General features: G+C 48.7%; 1 protein-coding gene across 1 annotated transcript in view; it reads right to left on the reverse strand.

Moving 5' to 3' along the window:
* gars1 (glycyl-tRNA synthetase 1) overlaps window positions 1-15,771 on the reverse strand; it is a 46,620-nt gene extending 30,849 nt beyond the window's left edge. The window contains exons 1-4 of the mRNA XM_070881782.1: window positions 15,529-15,771; window positions 12,117-12,218; window positions 6,272-6,374; window positions 1,948-2,089 (exon numbers count right to left, since the gene is read on the reverse strand). Of these exons, the coding sequence (XP_070737883.1) occupies window positions 1,948-2,089; window positions 6,272-6,374; window positions 12,117-12,218; window positions 15,529-15,753 (572 nt within the window). The 5' untranslated portion in view covers window positions 15,754-15,771. The remainder of the gene's footprint in view (window positions 1-1,947; window positions 2,090-6,271; window positions 6,375-12,116; window positions 12,219-15,528) is intronic.
* Window positions 15,772-19,314: the final 3,543 nt, after the last annotated feature.

A 19,314-nucleotide genomic window follows, 5' to 3' on the forward strand; every position in this document is an offset into this window, starting at 1 on the left:
GCAACTCCATCAACGCCCGGAATAATAATCATTTTTTAAATTTTAAGTCCGCAGTGCCTCCCACTCACTAACCCCGGATGTAAACTGCTTGGGTGCAGGGATGTCACGAGAGATCAGCGCTGACTCCGCACAACACTACAGACCACCGACACACACAAATAAATACTTTGCCCCAGAATGGCCTTGCCTTCACCTTCATTTGTTACTTAAAAAAAAAAAAAATCACTTCCCAATAAAGTTTCACACGATCGCTGGCCTCCATCCTCACCAACCCGTTTCTGAGCCGGACCCTGAAAGGAAGGCACATGGTCGCCTGCCCTTGGTTCCCAGCTCACCCCACCGCTCAATGAGCATCCCCTGGTCCTGGGAACACCAGTCGAGCATCTCGGCTCAACACCTTTTGGTTACGATTCTTGTTTAAATTCCATTTGGCAAAATGTTATCAAGATATTATCCCTCCCCTGGACCAATTTTCGTTTCTTTACTTGTCCAATTAACACCCACTTTTGCCTGGCACCATCGTTGCTTTTGTTATTTAACCTCTCCCGTCTTCCACCTTATCACACGCCTTCCCTTTTGAGCAAAGCCTCGATTTCAAAATTATCATCCTTGTTTTCAAATCCCTCCATGACCTTGCCCCTCCCTATCTCAGTAATCTCCTCCAGCCTCACAACCCTCAGAGATATCTGCACTCCTCTAATTCTGCCCTCCTGAGAATCCCTGATTATAATCGCTCCACCATCGGTGGCCGTGCCTTCTGTTGCCTGGGCCCCCAAGCTCTGGAACTCCCTCCCTAAACCTCTCCACCTCTCTTTCCTCCTTCAAGACGCTCCTTCAAACCTATCTCTTTGACTAAGCTTTTGGTCACCTGCCCTAATTTCTACTTATGCGGCTCGGTGACAAATTTTTAATCGCATAATACTCCTGTGAAGCACCTTGGGACGTTTCACTACATTAAAGGCGCTATATAAATACACGTTGTTGTTTTCCTGCCACCCTGTTTCCCTCTAGATTTATACTTGTTTAGAAACTGTTAAATCTCGAACATTTGCCAGGTCTGACGGAAGCTCATCAATCTAAAACGTTAACTGTTTCTCTCTCTCACTCCACAGATGCTGCTTGGCCTGCCGAGCGATTTCCTGCCGTTCCTATTTTTATTTCGGATTTCCGGCACCTTTTGCTTTTGTTGTCCCGGTGCCTTTGTTCTGTCGCTGAAGTTGCATGGCTGTGCTCACCGCCCCAGTCCCCTCCCCACGCACAATGAGCGTCCCCTGACCTCCCTAACCCCCTCCCCACACACAATGAGCGTCCCCTACTAACTCCCTCCCCACACACAATGAGCATCCCCTGATGTCCCTAACCCCATCCCCACACACAATGAGCGTCCCCCTACTAACCCCCTCCCCACACACAATGAGCGTCCCCTACTAACCCCCTCCCCACGCACAATGAGCGTCCCCTGACCTCCCTAACCCCCTCCCCGCACACAATGAGCGACCCCTGACCTCCCTAACCCCCTCCCCACGCACAATGAGCGTCCCCCGACTAACCCCCTCCCCACACATAATGAGCGTCCCCCTACTAACCCCCTCCCCACGCACAATTTGAGCGTCCCCTGACCTCCCTAACCCCCTCCCCGCACACAATGGGCATCCCCTGACCTCCCTAACCCCCTCCCCACGCACAATGAGCGTCCCCCTACTAATCCCCTCCCCACACACAATGAGCGTCCCCTGACCTCCCTAACCCCCTCCCCACACACAATGAGCATCCCCCTACTAACCCCCTCCCCGCACAAAATGGGCGTCCCCTGACCTCCCTAACCCCCTCCCCACACACAATGAGCATTCCCCTACTAACCCCCTCCCCGCACACAATGGGCGTCCCCTGACCTCCCTAACCCCCGCTCCGGACGTGATCCTCGGTGCCTGGAGTTCGGAGACTTACTTGAGGACGGGTTCAGGAGTCAGCATCGTGCAGTCAATCTCCAGGATCTGCTCCTCCTGGATGAAGTGCTGCCGCCAGATCTGGAGGGTGTTGTTCTTCAGCGCACAGCCGACAGGACCAAAGTCGTACAGGCCACTCACACCTGAACAAGGTACAATAGACCCCATTTACCTTACACACTCGGGACAAACTCCACTCCCCAAACCCGCACCACGGTTTCTCCCTCACTCTCCATAGCTGAGGAATAGCTCAACGGACTATCTTAGGACTGGAGGGATTAACACGGTAGATACTGAGAAGTTGTCCCCTGATAAGCTTCGCTGGACAGGCCACATAGTTCGCATGCCAGATACGAGACTCCCTAACTAAATGCTCTATACGGAGCTCCTTCATGGTAAGCGAGCCATTGCAGAAACATGATTGCAGGGTGGCCAAGACTGGGAATTAAACATACAGGGGTATCTGACGATTCGGAAAGATAGACAAGAAGGGAAAGGAGGTGGGGTAGCTCTGTTAATAAAGGATGATATCAGGGCAGTTATGAGAGACGATATTGGCTCTAATGAACAAAATGTTGAATCATTGTGGGTGGAGATTAGAGATAGTAAGGGGAAAAAGTCACTGGTGGGCGTAGTTTATAGGCCCCCAAATAATAACTTCACGGTGGGGCGGGCAATAATCAAGGGAATAATGGAGGCATGTGAAAAAGAAACGGCAGTAATCATGGGGGATTTTAACCTACATATCGATTGGTCAACTCAAATCGCACGGGGTAGCCTGGAGGAGGAATTCATAGAATGCATACGGGATTGTTTCTTAGAACAGTATGTAACAGAACCTACAAGGGAGCAAGCTATCTTAGATCTGGTTCTGTGTAATGAGACAGGAAAAATAAACGATCTCCAAGTAAAAGATCCTCTCGGAATGAGTGATCACAGTATGGTTGAATTTGTAATACAGATTGAGGGTGAGGAAGTTGTATCAGAAACGAGCGTACTATGCTTAAACAAAGGGGACTACAGTGGGATGAGGGCAGAGTTGGCTAAAGTAGATTGGAAACACAGACTAAACGGTGGCACAATTGAGGAACAGTGGAGGACTTTTAAGGAGCTCTTTCATAGTGCGCAACAAAAATATATACCAGTGAAAAAGAAGGGCGGTAAGAGAAGGGATAACCAGCTGTGGATAACCAAGGAAATAAAGGAGAGTATCAAATCAAAGACCAATGTGTATAAGGTGGCCAAGGTTAGTGGGAAACTAGAGGATTGGGAAAATTTTAAACAACAGCAAAGAATGACTAAAAAAGCAATAAAGGAAAGATAGATTACGACGGTAAACTTGCGCAAAACATAAAAACAGATAGTAAAAGCTTTTACAGATATATAAAACGGAAAAGAGTGACTAAAGTAAATGTTGGTCCCTTAGAAGATGAGAAGGGGGATTTAATAATGGGAAATGTGGAAATGGCTGAGACCTTAAACAATTATTTTGCTTCGGTCTTCACAGTGGAAGACACAAAAACCATGCCAAAAATTGCTGGTCACAGGAATGTGGGAAGGGAGGACCTTGAGACAATCACTATCACTAGGGGGGTAGAGCTGGACAGGTTAATGGGACTCAAGGTAGACAAGTTCTCTGGTCCTGATGAAGTGCATCCCAGGGTATTAAAAGAGATGGCGGAAGTTATAGCAGATGCATTCGTTATAATCTACCAAAATACTCTGGACTCTGGGAAGGTACCAGCGGATTGGAAAGCAGCTAATGTAACGCCTCTGTTTAAAAAAGGGGGCAGACAAAAGGCAGGTAACTATAGGCCGGTTAGTTTAACATCTGTAGTGGGGAAAATGCTTGAAACTATCATTAAGGAAGAAATAGCGGGACATCTAGATAGGAATAGTGCAATCAAGCAGACGCAGCATGGATTCATGAAGGGGAAATCATGTTTAACTAATTTACTGGAATTCTTTGAGGATATAACGAGCTTGGTGGATAGAGGTGTACCGATGGATGTGGTGTATTTAGATTTTCAAAAGGCATTCGATAAGGTGCCACACAAAAGGTCACTGCAGAAGATAGAGGTACGCGGAGTCAGAGGAAATGTATTAGCATGGATAGAAAATTGGCTGACGAACAGAAAGCAGAGTCAGGATAAATGGGTCCTTTTCGGGTTGGAAATCAGTGGTTAGTGGTGTGCCACAGGGATCGGTGCTGGGACCACAACTGTTTACAATTTACATAGATGACCTGGAAGAGGGGACAGAGTGAAGTGTAACAAAATTTGCAGATGACACTAAGATTAGTGGGAAAGCGGGTTGTGTAGAGGACACAGAGAGGCTGCAAAGAGATTTGGATAGATTAAGCGAATGGGCTAAGGTTTGGCAGATGGAATACAATGTCGGAAAGTGTGAGGTCATCCACCTTGGGAAAAAAAAAACAGTAAAAGGGAGTATTATTTGAATGGGGAGAAATTACAACATGCTGAGGTGCAGAGGGACCTGGGGGTCCTTGTGCATGAATCCCAAAAAGTTAGTTTGCAGGTGCAGCAGGTAATCAGGAAGGCGAATAGAATGTTGGCCTTCATTGCGAAAGGGATGGAGTACAAAAGCAGGGAGGTCCTGCTGCAACTGTATAGGGTATTGGTAAGGCCGCACCTGGAGTACTGCGTGCAGTTTTGGTCACCTTACTTAAGGAAGGATATACTAGCTTTGGAGGGTGTACATAGACGATTCACTAGGCTGATTCCGGAGATGAGGGGGTTACCTTATGATGATAGATTGAGCAGACTGGGTCTTTACTCGTTGGAGTTCAGAAGGATGAGGGGTGATCTTATAGAAACATTTAAAATCATGAAAGGAATAGACAGGATAAAGGCAGAGAGGTTGTTTCCATTGGTGGGGGAGACTAGAACTAGGGGGCACAGCCTCAAAATACGGAGGAGCCAATTTAAAACCGAGTTGAGAAGGAATTTCTTCTCCCAGAGAGTTGTGAATCTGTGGAATTCTCTGCCCAAGGAAGCAGTTGAGGCTAGCTCATTGAATGTATTCAAGTCACAGATAAATAGATTTTTAACCAATAAGGGAATTAAGGGTTACGGGGAGAGGGCGGGTAAGTGGAGCTGAGTCCACGGCTGGATCAGCCATGATCTTATTGAATGGCGGAGCATGCTCGAGGGGCTAGATGGCCTACTCCTGTTCCTAATTCTTATGTTCTTATGTTCTTATGAGCCAAAGGTGGGCAGCGGAAACGTTACAAGGACACCCTCAAAGCCTCCCTGGTAAAGTGCGACATCACCATTGACACCTGGGAGACCCTGGCTGAAGAGCGCCCGAGGAGGATAAAGTGCATCTGGGAGGGCGTTGAGCTCTTCGAGTCTCAACGCAAAGAGCGTGAAAAGGTCAGGCGCAGACAGCGTGCGGCAAACTAGTCCCACCCACCCGTTCCCTCGACGAATATCAGTCCCACCTGTGACAGAGTCTGTGGCTCTCGTATTAGACTGCTCAGCCACCAGAGAACTCACTTCCGGAGTGTAAGCAAGTCTTCCTCGATTCCCAGGGACTGCCAATGATGATGATGATGATGATGATGATGATGATGATGTGTCCCCTGGCTGGAGAGCCTAGAACTAGGGGTCACCGTCTCAGGATGAGGGGTCGGCCATTATGAACTGAGACGAGGAGCGGGGGTTAGGGAGGTAGGGGGATGGTCATTGTGTGCGGGGAGGGGGTTAGTAGGGGGACGCTCGGTGTGTGCGGGGAGGGGGTTAGTAGGGGGACGCTCGTTGTGTACGGAGAGGGGGTTAGTAGGGGGACACTCGTTGTGTGCGGGGACGGGGTTAGTAGGGGGACGCTCGTTGTGTACGGAGAGGGGGTTAGTAGGGGGATGCTCGTTGTGTGAGCCTCTGGAATACAATGCCGGCTGGTGTGGTGGGTGCTGACTCTCTGCATTGCCTTCCAGAGGGAGCTGGACCAGTTTGTGACTGGGGCAGAGGTCACATCATACAGAAGGTCAGTGTCTTCATAGACAACACTTGGTCAGTGTGATCTCCTGAACTGGTTTCGATCGCCTGAGGGAGGTCGGAGAGGCATTTAAAAGTGTATTTTTACCCTTATTGGCCCTGAGTTTTTCCTCTGGTGTTTTGACTCTCCCAGAAGATTACCAGAGTGCGGGGGTGGGGTGGGAGGAGTGTCTGTCATGATGTTCCAGCCTCCAGCCACCACAGTGTGGGGCAGGCTTGATGGAGCAGCTGGCCTTTTCCTGACCATCAATTTTGTATTTTGGTATACATGCTCACTTGCTCAACAACCCCGGAGATTGGCTCTCCTACCTCCATATATGGCAAAGGCCTGGTCGTAGAAGAACCTCCGCTTCAGCGTGTCCTCCATTTTTGTTCGGTCGACAATGTCATCCTTTGGCTGCAGAGCCAGCTCCTGTGGGGAAAGGGAGAGAGAGAGAGAGGGGTTTGTACGTGACTGTAATAAGTCAATAAGGCCCCACGTTTGCAGTGTTTTTCTCTTTGAATCATTCAGGATTCATTACAGCTCGAATGTAAGTACAGGGATCCAAATCAACACCACTCTAGTGTTGGCAGAAGTGAACTACACCACAGTGAGTGTACACCCAATAACTCTCATACCCCATAGGGCAGTGAGTGTGTACACACAGTGACTCTCATACACCACAGGGCAGTGAGTGTGTACACTCAATAACTCTCATACCCCACAGGGCAGTGAGTGTGTACACCCAATAACTCTCATACCCCACAGGGCAGTGAGTGTGTACACACAGTGACTCTCATACCCCACAGGGCACTGTCGCGTCCAATGTCCCCACTAATTTCTTTTTGAGTGCGCGACCCCTTCAACGGGCTTTGCGAACCAGATTTATGAAGGGGAAGTCACGTTTGACAAATTTGCTGGAATTCTTTGAGGATGTAATGAACAGGGTGGATAAAGGGGAACCGGTGGATGTGGTGTATTTGAACTTCCAGAAGGCATTTGACAAGGTGCCACATAAAAGGTTACTGCGCAAGATAAAAGCTCACGGGGTTGAGGGTAATATTTTCTTGGGCTTGTATTCACTGGAGTTCAGAAGAATGAGAGGGGATCTCATAGAAACGTTTAAAGTTCTGATGGGTTCAGACAGGTTAGATGCAGGAAGAATGTTCCCAATGTTGGGGAAGTCCAGAACCAGGGGTCACAGTCTAAGGATAAGGGATAAGCCATTTAGGACCGAGATGAGGAGAAACTTCTTCACCCAGAGAATGGTGAACCTGTGGAATTCTCTACCACAGAAAGTTGTTGAGGCCAATTCACTAAATATATTCAAAAAGGAGTTAGATGAAGTCCTTACTACTAGGGGGATCAAGGGGTATGGCGAGAAAGCAGGAATGGGGTACTGAAGTTGCATGTTCAGCCATGAACTCATTGAATGGCGGTGCAGGCTAGAAGGGCTGAATGGCCTACTCCTGCACCTATTTTCTATGTTTCTATGTTAATATATTAGCATGGATAGAGGTTTGGCTAACTAACAGAAAACAGAGAGTCAGGATAAATGGTTCATTCTCAGGTTGGCAACCAGTAACTAGTAGGGTGTCAAGGGATCAGTGCTGGGACCCCAACTATTTACAATCTATTTTAATGACTTGGAAGAAAGGACTGAGTGTAACGTAGCCAAGTTTGCTGACGATACAAAGATGGGAGGAAAAGCAATGTGTGAGGACACAAAAAATCTGCAAAAGGACATAAACAGGCTAAGTGAGTGGGCAAAAATTTGGCAGATGGAGTATAATGTTGGAAAGTGTAAGGTCATGCACTTTGGCAGAAAAAAATCAAATGGAGAAAATTTAAATGGAGAAAAATTGCAACGTGCTGCAGTACAGCGGGACCTGGGGGTACTTGTGCATGAAACAGAAAAGGTTAGTATGCAGGTACAGCAAGTGATCAGGAAGGCCAATGGAATCTTGGCCTTTATTGCAAAGGGGATGGAGTATAAAAGCCGGGAAGTCTTGCTACAGTTGTACAGGGTATTGGTGAGGCCACACCTGGAATACTGCAGTTTTGGTTTCCATATTTACAAAAGGATATATATGCTTTGGAGGCAGTTCAGAGAAGGTTCACAAGGTTGATTACAGAGATGAGGGGGTTGGCTTATCAGGAAAGATTGCATAGGTTGGGCCTCTACTCGTTGAAATTCAGAAGAATGAGAGGTGATCTTATCGAAAAGTATAAGATTATGAGGGGGCGTGACAAGGTGGATGCAGAGAGGATGTTTCCACTGATGGGGGAGACTAGAACTAGAGGGCATAATCTTAGAATAAGGGGCTGCCCATTTTAAACTGAGATCATTTCTCAGAGCATTGTAAATCTGTGGAATTCTCTGCCTCAGAGAGCTGTGGAAGCTGGGACATTCAAAAGGCTTTTGACAAGGTCCCACACAGGAGATTAGTGTGCAAAATTAAGGCACATGGTATTGGGGGTAATGTATTGATGTGAATAGAGAACTGGTTGGCAGACAGGAAGCGAAGAGTGGGAATAAACGGGTCCTTTTCAGAATGGCAGGCAGTGACTAGTGGAGTGCCGCAGGGCTCAGACCACGGACCCCAGCTATTTACAATATACATTAATGATTTAGACGAAGGAATTGAATGTAATATCTCCAAGTTTGCAGATGACACTAAGCTGGGTGGCAGTGTGAGCTGTGAGGAGGATGCTAGGAGGCTGCAGGGGGACTTGGGCAGGTTAGGTGAGTGGGAAAATGCATGGCAGATGCAGTATAATGTAGATAAGTAAATACAGAGGTTATCCACTTTGGTGGCAAAAACAGGAAGGCAGATTATCTGAATGGTGACAGATTAGTAAAAGGGGAGGTGCAATGAGACCTGGGTGTCATGGTACATCAGTCATTGAAGGTAGGCATGCAGGTACAGCAGGCAGTGAAGAAAGCAAATGGTATGTTGGCCTTTGTAGCAAGGGGATTTGAGTACAGGAACAGGGAGGTCTTACTGCAGTTGTACAGGGCCTTGGTGAGGCCTCACCTGGAATATTGTGTACAGTTTTGGTCTCCTAATCTGAGGAAGGACACTCTTGCTGTTGAGAGAGTGCAGCAAAGGTTCACCAGACTGATTCCCGGGATGGCAGAACTGACATATGAAGAAAGACTGGATCGACTAGGCCTGTATTCACTGGAGTTTAGAAGAATGAGAGGGGATCTCATAGAAACATAAAATTCTGACGGGATTGGACAGGTTAGATGCAGGAAGAATGTTCCCGATGTTGGGGAAGTCCAGAACCAGGGGTCACAGACTAAGGATAAGGAGTAAGCCATTTAGGACTGAGATGAGGGGAAACTTCTTCACTCAGAGAATTGTGAACCTGTGGAATTCTCTACCACAGAAAGTTGTTGAGGCCAGTTTCGTTAGATATATTCAAAAGGGAGTTAGGTGTGGCCCTTACGGCTAAAGGGATCAAGGGGTATGGAGAGAAAGCAGGAATGGGGTACTGAAGTCTGAAGTTGCCATGATCAACCATGATCTTATTGAATGGTGGTGCAGGCTCGAAGGGCCGAATGACCTGCTCCTGCACCTATTTTCTATGTTTTTATGTTAAATAAATTTAAGACATAGACAGTTTCATAACCAATAAGGGTTTATGGGGGGGCGGGCGGGGAAGTGGACCTGAGTCCATGATCAGATCAGCCATGATCTTATTGAATGGCGGAGCAGGCTCGAGGGGCCGTATGGCCTACTCCTGCTCCTATTTCTATTTCTTATATTCTTTTGTTTCCTGTGCATGAGCTGTTTTCCACTGTAAAACCACTGAGCGGCCTGCACAGAACCTCCGGACCGCTGCACAGCCTCGCAGCTTAACGGGAACAAGGGTCATCTGACTCGTTTTATTCGGGGTCACGTGACAACAGCTTGCCTTCCACGTAGGGAAATGTCCCAAGTCGCGACGCAGGAGCGTAATCAGACAAAAATTGTTATCGAGCTAAAGGAGATATCAGGATGTTGACTAAATGCTTGGTCAACATAGGCTTTAAGGAGCTTCCTAAAAAAAAGAGAGGTGGAGAGGTTAAGGGAGGGAATTCCAGAGCTTAGAGCCTCAGCAGCTGATGGTAAGGCCACCAATAGTGGGGCAAAGGAAGTGGGGGATGTGCAAGAGGCCGGAGTTGGAGGAGCGCAGGCTTGTAGTGCTGGAGGAGGTTGCAGAGATAGGAAGGAGCGAGGCCATGGAGGGATTTGAAAACAAGGATGAGAATTTTTCAATTTGAGGCGTTGATGGAACGGGAGCCAATATAGGTCGGCGAGCACAAGGGTGATGGGTGAACAGGACTTGGTGCGAGTTAGGATATGGGCAGCCGAGGTTTGGATGAGCTCAAATTTACGGAGGGTGGAAGATGGGGGGCCGGGAAGGAAAGGATTGGAATAGTCAAGAACGGAGGTAACAAAAGCACACATCAGGGTTTCAGCAGCAGATGAGGTGGCGTGGGGTGGAGTGGAGACGAGTGATGTTATGGAGGTGGTCTTGGAGATGGCGAGGATATGGGGCCGGAAGCTCAGATCAGCGTTAAATAGGACGCTGAGGTTTGTGAACAGTCTGGTTCAGCCCGAGACAGTGGCCAGGGAGGGGGATACAATAAGTGGCGAGGGAACAGAGGTGATGGCAGGGAGCGAAGACAATGGCTTCATTCTGGCCAATCTTTAATTGCAGGAATCTGCATCTCATTCCAGACTTGATGTCGGAGAAGCAGCGTGACACATCGGAGGCAATGAAGGGGTCGAGAGAGGGGGTGGTGAGATGGTGCTGGATGTCGTCAGCATGCATGTGAAATCTGACGGTGTGTCTTCAGATGATGTCGCCGAGGGGCAGTGCACAAATGAGAAATAAGAGGGGACCCCAAGGATGGAACGATGCAGGGCCTTCTCTGGCTATGGCAGGATAGACAAGAGTGGAACAAAGAGTGTGCAAAATTAAACCACATGGGACTGGGGGTAATGTCATGGCGTGGATTGAATATTGGTTAACTAACAGGAAACAGAGAGTAGAAATAAACAGGTCTTTTTCGGGGTGGCAGGCAGTGACTAGTGGGGTACCACAGGGATCAGTGCTTGGACCCCAGCTATTCACATATATTATATAATAAATATATATATAAATGATTTGGATGAGGGAACCAAATGTAATATTTCCAAGTTTGCTGACGACACAAAACTAGGTGGGATTGTGAGTTGTGAGGAGGATGCAAAGATACTGCAAGGTGATTTAGATAGGTTGAGTGAGAGGACAAATACATGGCAGATGCAGAATAACGTGGATAAATGTGAAGTTATCCACTTTGTAGGAAAAACATAAGGACAAAGTATTATTTAAATGGTGCTGGCTTGGGAAGTGTCGATGTACAGAGGGACCTGGGTGTCCTTGTACACCAGTTATTGAAAGCAAACATGCAGGTGCAGCAAGCAGTTAGGAAGGCAAATGGTATGTTGGCCTTCATTGCAAGAGGATTTGAGTACAGGAGCAAGGATGTCTTACTACAGTTATACAGGGCCTTGGTGAGACCGCACCTGGAGTCTCGTGTGCAGTTTTGGTCTCCTTACCTAAGAAAGGATATACTTGCCATAGAGGGAGTGCAGCGAAGGTTCACCAGACTGATTCCTGGGATGGCAGGACTGTCGTATGAGGAGGGATTGGTTGTTTAGGCCTGTATCCACTCGAGTTTTGAAGAATGAGAGGGGATCTCATTGAAACGTATAAAATTCTGACTGGGTTGGATAGACTGGATGCAGGGAGGATGTTTCCCCTGGCTGGGAAGTCTAGAACAAGGGGTCAGTCTCAGGAAAAGGGGTAGGAAATTTAGGACCAAGATGAGGAGAAATTTTTTCACTCAGAGGGTGGTGAACCTGTGGAATTCTCTACCACAGGAGGCTGTGGAGGCCAAGTCACTGAATATATTTAAGAGGGAGATAGATAGATTTCTAGAAACAAAAGGCATCAAGGGGTATGGGGGAAAAGCGGGAATATGGTGTTGAGATAGAGGATCAGCCATGATCATATTGAATGGCGGTGCAGACTCGAAGGGCCGAATGGCCTGCTACTGCTCCTATTTTCTATGTTTCTATGGAACCAGTGTCACATTTAATTCGTGGCTTACAGCAAGATTGCAGCTCATACCTTAGCCTCCAGGAACCGTTTACGAGCTTTGAGCTCAGACACGGCTTTATCGACATCCACCTGCGGAGAATTCGTTGTTTTCAGCTTCCGAACAAGTTCTCCCTGGAAAGGAACATCAAAGAACTAAATTAGGACATGTCCAAGCGATGTAGACATGGGGCTGGGGGCTTCTCCATTATCAGGGCGCTCACTGTATACACAGAGTGCTGAGACTGGGAACACTGCACATGGAAGTGGGATTTGAACCCACAACCTTCTGACTCAGAGGCGGAAGTGCTACCCACTGATGCATGGCTGACATCCATCTGAAGAGCTTCAGGGAATGAGTTGGGATTTAACGGTAATCCCACAGTTTTCTTGGACGTATTATTTTTTTTTCCTGGTGCCAGCCCAGGAAATTATCAGATTTATTTAAGTCAGTTTCTTGCCGGGGGGGGGGGTGTGATGTGATATTCACAAACTCCTGGCCCAGTGAGGGTTCACTGGCCATCGATGCTGAGGTGTTGCAGAGTAAACCTGGGTGAAACTACTCCAAAGGCTTCACTTCTGCTTCGCTCTGGAGTCAGGTTCTGCGCGCATAGTGCGAAGGCAGTAGATACAGGGAGATTTCCCCGCAGTGTTCCCCTTTCACTATCAGAGCGCTTGGTCAGACTGGCTTTCACCATGAGTCAGGACAGAACCGTGAACAAATTTCCAGTAAACCCTTGTAAACTGCAGTGGCAGCAACTGGGTGGAGCATTGGATTAGACTGTGACACTCGTTACACCATGGGATAGTTGAGGCAAATAGCGTAGATACATTTTAGGGGAAGTCCTTCAGGTACTTATCCAATTCGCTTTTGAAAGCCACGATAGAATGTGCCTCCCCCACCCTTTCAGGCCGTGTATTCCAGATCCTAACCACTCGCTGTGTAAAAATTGTTTATCCTCATGTCGCCTTTGGTTCTTCTGCCAATCACCTTAAATCTGTGTCCTCCCGCCTACGGAAGCAGTTTCACTATCTACTCTGTCCAGACGCCTCATGATTTTGAACACCTCTATCTAATCTCCTCTCAACCTTCTTTGCTTTAACCCCAGCTTCTCCAGCCTATCCAAATAACTGAAGTCCCGTATATTGTGAACAAATCATTTGGCACAACTACGATTTTTCCCATAGACCAGAAATGGCCCAAAACCAGGTCCACAAGATCCTCCCATTCAAAGGTAATTAACTGCGCTAAATTGTGAGCATTGAACTGTGCCTGCCCACTCTGCCAACCTAAGGCTTCCTGCAGTCTCCCCCGCAGTAGCAATCTTAATTTAGTATTATCAGCAAACCTCAATTATCATTCCTCGTCTTCAAGTCCAAATCACTTGTATGAATAGGGAACATAAAACAAGGTTCCAGCACAGATTCCAAGGGCACACCAGTACCCACATTACACCATGGGACCAGAAGTAGGCCATTCAGCCCCTCTAACCTGCCCCCCCCCTCCCCCCCAATTCAATCAGATCATGGCTGATCTGTAACTCAATACCTTTTACCCGCCCTACATACCTTTACCCACTAATCCAAAAAACATCCACACACCCCAATGTTTGTGTTTTCTGTGCCCCAGCCATTCTCCTATCCACACTGATTCAAATTCGCGTTCTAGCAACTTGAGCACCTAATCTAGGTTGACACTCCCAATGCAGCACTGGCTTAAAAATCTACCCCAAGGCACTGCAGATGGAGAGGAAGGGAAGAGAAAGGGGAGGACATAGAAGGCACATCACTGAAAATGCGAAACCTGGGAGGGATCGGGTGGGATCACTGAACAGCGATGTGTACGGGAAGGCTTGTTAGAAGAAAATCAGTCAGTCATTGGACAGGGTCCGGCTGCAGCCCGCTGCTGCAGGAGAGAAACGTGGCAGGGGGCGGGATCTGGAAATTTAAACTGCAGCAGGCAGAGTGTGCTGAGACACCAGTCAGTCGGGAGTACAGACTGCACTGAGAAACACGTGTTGGCCAGAGATACAGTGCTGCAGCCACAAGCACACCACCACCCATTCAGCTCTTCACTTAAAATATGGGAGGGGAGACAATCAGTCGATCGGATTTTGGTGCCGAGACTTAATTTTTTAAGTTATTGCCTCGATCTTCAACGATCCGAGATGACATTTTATTCTTGGCAAATTCTCTCAATGAATTGACTCCAACCAATATTTCAAAATCACAATGTCCCTAATCGCTGATGTGAAATGTTTGATGTTTCACTCATTTTCAGTTAGATTAAGGAGCCTGCTCTCATCTCATCGTTCACTCTCATTACACCACAAAGCAAAATGGATTGTGTGGAAACACATTTTAAAATCAGTAATAAAATATCACAAGGTATAGATTTTTTCCCCCCAAAACTTAACAGATCAAAAAATACCAAAACCTGCCACTCTAGATCCAACATTTCCAAAACAACACATTATATCAATATCACTATAAGCAGAGAACAGATATATATTAGGCTAAGTTACAATGAATGAGGGTTCATACACTGCGAGCAGTACAATATTACACAAAGCATTCAGTAAGGAAAATTATATTATTATATAAAATGCTAAGTGTCAGCCGTGGCTCATTGGGTAGCACTCCCACTTGAGTCAGAAGGTTGTGGGATGTTCTAGGATCAAGTCCCACTCCGGAGACGAGCACATAATCCAGGCCGACCCTCCAGTGCAGTACTGAGGGAGTGCTGCACTGTCGGAAGTGCCATCTTTTGGACGAGACATTAAACTGAGGCCCTGTCTACCCTCTCGGGTGGATGTGAAAGATCCCATGGCACTATCTCAAAGGTGGCCAGAGGAGACATAGTGGTGTCCCAGGCAACATGTATCCCATTACAACAGCGACCACACTGTCAAGCACTTGGAGATGTCCGGTGGTTGTGAAAGGCACTATATAAATGCAGGTCTTTCTTTCTCATCCAACATCACTAAAAACAGATTGCTGTTTGTGGGAGCTTGCTGTGCACAAGTTGGCTGCCTCGTTTTCTGACATTACAACAGTGACCACACTCAAAGAAATACTTCATTGGCTGTAAAGCACTTTGGGACGTCCTGAGGTTGTGAAAGGCACTATATAAATGCAGTATCTTTCCTTTAATATTTTCTTTAAATCAAAGGAAAGAACTTTCTGCCAGATGGAGGGAGCTCAATGATGGAGCAATTCAAATAGAAAATGATAATGAAATAACTATTAAAGGTTCAGCAATTGAGAATCAAATGACAGAATACTAAATAAGTGACAGATTGTGTATAAAACACATGTGTTAAATCTGGTGAGTGGTACTGTGTATGAAGTGAGAAGTCCCTCAGTGACTGGAGGCGGGATCCCTGAGCCCTCGGGCTGGGGGCAAAGCTCCCGTGCGGCCTACTCCATCCCCGGCCTCGCCTACCTGCTCCCGCACCGCCTGCCTCAGCGGCGCCAGGATCTGCTCCTCGCTGCCGGCATCTCCCTCCATGTTGGCGGCCAGGCGCTGCCACAGCGGCCGCGGCTTGTCCCTCCTCCTCCTGCTGCTGCTGCCGAGCTGCTGCGGGCCGCGGGCCGGGGCTGACACACACACACCGCGGCTCCACACCCGGGACAACACTGAGCGCCAGGCGGCCGCACACACCACCATGGGCAGGGAGGGGGCTACAGGTTACAGGGGCGGGGCTACAGGGGGAGAGGGAGGGGCTATAGAGGGCGGGGCTGACAAGGGGGCGGGGCTACAGAGTGAGGGGGGGCTACTGGAGGACGGTGGCTATAGGGGGAGGAGGGGCGAGGGGAGGAGGAGGGGCTACAGGGGGAGAGGGAGGGGCTATAGAGGGCGGGGCTAACAGGGGGAGGGGCTACAGAGTGAGGGGGGGGCGACTGGAGGACGGTGGCTATAGGAGGAGGGGCTACAGGAGGAAGGGAGGGGCTACAGGGGGAGGGGCTTCAGGGGGAGGGGGAGGGGCTATAGGGGAATGGGGCTACAGGGGCGAGGCTACGGGGGAGGATCTATAGGGGCATGGGGGAGGGGCTACAGGGGATGTGATGTGGAGGGGCTTCTGGAGGAGGGGGAGGGGCTATAGGGGAGGGATGAGGGGGAGGGGCTACAGGTGAGGGGCTACAGGGGGAGGGGAGATAGGGGAGGGGGAGGGTCAGGGGCTACAGGGGCGAGGCTACAGAGGGAGAGGGAGGGGCTAGGGAAAAGGGAGCGGCTAGGGGGCCAAGGGAGGGGCTAGAGGTAGAGGGTGGGGGAGGAGCTATTGGGGAGGGGCTGAGCGGCTACAGGGGATAGGGGCTACAGGGGAGGGGGCTACAGGGGGAGGGTCTATAGAGGGAGAAAGAGGGGCTGGGGGCCAAGGGAGAGGGAGGGGCTAGGGGTAGAGGGTGGGGGGAAGGGCTATAGGGGAGGGGCTCTGAGGGAGAGGGCGGGGTAGGGGGAGCGAAGGGGTTGAAGGAGAGGGAGAGGGAGAGGGAGGGCGGGGCTCGAGGGTGGGGGCGCATGTCCGGCGGGACGGGGCTCAGCGAAGGAGAGGGTCGGGGCTCCAGGCGGGGCTGGGGGAGAGGGGCGGGGCTCGGGTGATGGGCGGGGCTCCAGGTGGTTGGGGGGCCGGGTTGGGCAGTGGCAGGACAGTGCCTGCTATGGAGGGAGCAGGCGGTGGAGAGCTGTCCCACCGACGAGTCAAGCAACAGCTTGACATAGTCATACTCACAGAATCCTACCTTTTAGTCAATTCCTTCATCACCATACTGGGTATGTCCTGTCCCACCGGCAGGACAGAGGTGGTGACACAGTGCTCTACAGTCGGGTGGGAGTGGCCCTGGGACGCTTCAACATTGACTCCTGACCCCATGAAATCTCATGGTATCATGGCAAGGAAACCTCCTGCTGATTACCACCTAATGCCCTCCCTCAGCTGGTGAATCAGTACTCCCCCATGTTGCACACCATTTGGAAGAAGCACTGAGGGTAGCAAATACACAGAATCATTGAGTGGTTACAGCATGGAATAAAGCCATTCGGCCCGTCGAGCCCATGCTTGTTTCTTGACCCTTCTGCCAAGGGGAACAGTTTCTCTCTGTCTACTCTGTCCAGACCCCTCATGATTTTGAACACCTCTATCAAATCTCCTCTCAATCTTCACTGCTCTAGAAACAAACATAGAAATTTACAGCGCAGAAGGAGGCCATTTCGGCCCATCGTGTCCGCGCCGGCCGACAAAGAGCCGCACGGCCCTCAGTCAGCAGCCCTGAAGGTTACATATAAACCTAGGAACAATGAACAATGACGGAAAGGTAAAGAGCACCCAGCCCAACCAGTCCGCCCCACACAACTGCGATACCCCTTGCATCGCAACATTTTACACTTAACCCCAACCAGAGCCATGCGATCTCCTGGGAGAGGCAAAAAAAAACCAGATAAAATCTCAAGCCAATTGGGGAAAAAAAATCTGGGAAAATTCCTCTCCGACCCATCCAGGTGATCGAAACTAGTCCAGGAGATCACCCTGACCGTATTAGATTCCCTGAAGTATCTGCGCCAGCCAACAAAAGGTCATCCAGTCTAATCCCACTTACCAGCTCTAGGTCCGTAACCCTGCAGGTTACAGCACTTCAAGTGCCCATCCAAGCACCTTTTAAATGTGGTGAGGGTTTCTGCATCCACCACCTTCCCAGGCAGCATGAAGAAGCTTTCCCTCAAATCCCCCCTGAACCTTCCACCAACCACCTTAAACCTATGTCTCCTCGTAATTGACCACTCCACTAAGGGAAGTAGGCCCTTGCTATCCATTATATCCAGGCCCCTCAAAATTTTATACATCTCAATGAGGTCTTCTGTCAGCCTCCTCTGTTCCAATGAGATCAAACCCAGCCTATCCAATCTGTTCTCATAGCTAAGAATCTCCATTCTAGGCAGCATCCTAGTAAATCTCCTCTGCACCCTTTCTAGTGCAATCACGTCCTTCCTATAATACGGCGAACGAGAACTGCACACAATACTCCAGCCTTGGCCTAGCCAAAGTATTATACAATTTAAGCAAACCTCCCTGCTCTTATATTCTATACCTCGGCCAATAAAGGCAAGCATTCTGTATGCCTTCTTAGCCACCTTATCCACCTGGCCTGCTACTTTCAGGGATCTGTGGACAAGCACTCCAAGGTCCCTTTGTTCATGTACACTTCTAAGTGGCCTACCATTTAATGTTTATACCCTTTCCTTATTAGCCCTCCCTCCAAGTGCATTATCTCACACTTCTCTGAATTAAATTCCGTTTGCCACTGATCTGCCCACCTGACCAATAGATTGATATCCTCCTGCAGCCCATGACTTTCCTCTTCAGTATCAACCATACTCTAAGGAGAAGAACCCTGGCTTCCCCAGTCAATGAATGTAACTAAAGTCCCTCATCCTGGAATCATTCTCGTAAATCTTTTCTGCGCCCTCTCTAAGGCCTTCACATCCTTCCTAAAGTGCGGTGCCCAGAATTGGACACAATACTCCAGTTGAGTGTTTTTTACAGGTTCATTCTAATTTCCACACTTTTGTACTCTATGCCTCTATTGATGAAGCCCAGGACCCTGAAAGCCTTTTCAACTGCTTTCTCAACCTGCCCTGCCACTTTCAATGATTTATGCACACATACCCCCAAGTCTCTCTGGTTGTGTACCCCATTTAGGATTGTACCGTTTAGTTTATATGTGCTCTCTTCATTCTTTCTACCAAAATGCATCACTTCACATTTTTCAGCGTTAAATTTCATCTGCCGTGTGTCCGCCCATTTTACATCCTCATCATCATCATAGGCAGTCCTTTGGAATTGAGGAAGACTTGCTTCCATTCTTAAATTGAGTCCTTAGGTGGCTGAACAGTCCAATACGAGAGCCACAGACTCTGTCACAGGTGGGACAGATAGTCGTTGAGGGAAAGGGAGGGTGGGACAGGTTTGCCGCACGCTCCTTCCGCTGCCTGCGCTTGATTTCTGTCTTGAGGAGAGTGGGTAGAGAGGCAGAGAGGTTTAGGAAGGGAATTCCTGAGCTTAACAGCTAGGTAGCTGAATGGTAGAATGATTAAAATTGGAGATACGCAAGAGGTCTTAATTGGAGAAGAGCAACGATCTCAGAGGATTGTGGGGCTGGAGGAAGTTCATCATCATATCATCATAGGCAGTCCCTCGGAATCGAGGAAGACTTGCTTCCACTCCTGAAGTGA

This window comes from Pristiophorus japonicus, chromosome 5 (genome assembly GCF_044704955.1).
Source record: "Pristiophorus japonicus isolate sPriJap1 chromosome 5, sPriJap1.hap1, whole genome shotgun sequence".
NCBI lineage: Eukaryota > Metazoa > Chordata > Chondrichthyes > Pristiophoridae > Pristiophorus > Pristiophorus japonicus.